The 1,697-nt window shown below is 32.2% G+C and overlaps 1 protein-coding gene across 1 annotated transcript in view; it reads left to right on the plus strand.

Moving 5' to 3' along the window:
* The window catches only part of LOTGIDRAFT_176717 (hypothetical protein), a gene marked incomplete at both ends in the record, with an annotated part of 2,673 nt that extends 1,974 nt beyond the window's left edge, over positions 1 to 699 (plus strand). Inside the window, one exon of the mRNA XM_009056439.1 lies at positions 554 to 699. Within this exon, the coding sequence (XP_009054687.1) occupies positions 554 to 699 (146 nt within the window). The remainder of the gene's footprint in view (positions 1 to 553) is intronic.
* Positions 700 to 1,697: the final 998 nt, after the last annotated feature.

Raw genomic sequence — 1,697 nt, forward strand, 5'->3', positions numbered from 1 at the left:
GTTCATAGTCTCCATATATGGTCATTGACGTTGGGTCGTAACGCTCTTACTGTGCATTTAGCTATAAGTAAGTATGAATATCTAAAATAGTCAACTTTTTTGACTTTCTGAACGCAATGCCAAACTTTGTTGTCCTGCCCGATTACCAAATAAGCCAAGTTGATTGTTGGTTGTCAACATGACGTCATTTACTTGGTTACGTCGATCAAATGGCGGCTGTGAGTTTTATTCACAATCTTCGTGTGAAAGTCTGATGACCTTGAATAAGTCATCATCAGATTGTTTTTGATATACTGAAAAGTTCATTTGATGCTATTAATGTTTTGCCAATATGTTGTTTGGATTTCGTCATAATATTGCAGTTAGTACCTTCCAAATCCAAAAACTGTATTGGGAGGATCAGATGAATCTTAAGATCCAACCCAGCCCAACCCCCCCATTTCCAAACCTACGTAACAACATCGTAATATATATTTATCTTTTAGTAACCTTTCTACAATATCAATCCCTATCTTCTTTAATAATTACACTTCTTTTAATTTCTTTTTTTCAGAAAATATTGTTACACATAACAACGTTTTACAAAACGCTAAAAAATTACTCAAATCTGAGTTTGACTTCTATCATGTGACTATTCAGGTAGAGAACTATCACCAGGAAGTGATGTCACAGTGTGATGAGTGCAATGAAATTAGATGAACAAATTCTTCTTACATACAACAACCAATCAACATCCTTCTTTCAAGATGGATTTACAGTTTTCTCTTTTGAATCAGATTGGCTAGATTGGCTAAAACAAAATCTTTCGACATTACAACCAATCAACATCCTTGTTTCAAGATGGATTTACAGTTTTCTCTTTTGAAATCAGATTGGCTAATAGAAATTCTTTCGACATAAAGCAACTAATCAACATCCTTGTTTGTTTGACCGAGAGTTTCTCTTATTTTTTAGTTGGCTTTCAACGGCCAATCAATAAGCTCCTTTTCCAGTTTGTAAGATCTGAGGGGAAGTTTTCTTCTGAAATCAGATTGGCTAATACAAATTATTTCCAACATCGAGGAACCAATGAACATCCTTGTTTCAAGTTAGACTGAGAGAATGGCCTTTTGTGTTGAAATCTGATTGGTTAATACAAATTCTCCTTACACAGAGCAACCAATCAACAATCTTGTTTCTTCACCAGAAAATGCTAAGATGAAGAAAATAAATTACGTTAATAGGCTGATATTCTAAAATCTAATGATTAACAAAATCTGAGTAACATTTCAAACTCAGGGTATAAACAGTGAATTTTACAATCCGTTGTTCGTGTCATCTGTTCATTTAGAGCCAGCGTTGGATATTTCTGTCAAGTAATGTCTTCTAAACTTAAACCAAATATTAAGATCAAAATGGTACTACTGCTTTGCCAAAGTTTGAAAATAAACCAATACTAGATAGGTATATTTTTGTTAAAAGAGTTTAATAATTTGTATATAAGAGGTATATTTAAAATGTTATTGTTAGATCTATTATCTATCTTTCTACTCTGGGTATTAATATGCATTTTATCATTTGTTTGTGTTGATTGGAATATCAGCTTCAAAATAGTTCTGATAATCTTAGAGTGATAGTAACTTCCTTAAGTGGCATTTAGTAACTCGGGTATAAATATATGACACAATTTTATAGATAACAATTACTTTAATAAATAA

The sequence above is a fragment of the Lottia gigantea genome (assembly GCF_000327385.1).
Source record: "Lottia gigantea unplaced genomic scaffold LOTGIsca_2781, whole genome shotgun sequence".
Taxonomy (NCBI): Eukaryota; Metazoa; Mollusca; class Gastropoda; family Lottiidae; genus Lottia; species Lottia gigantea.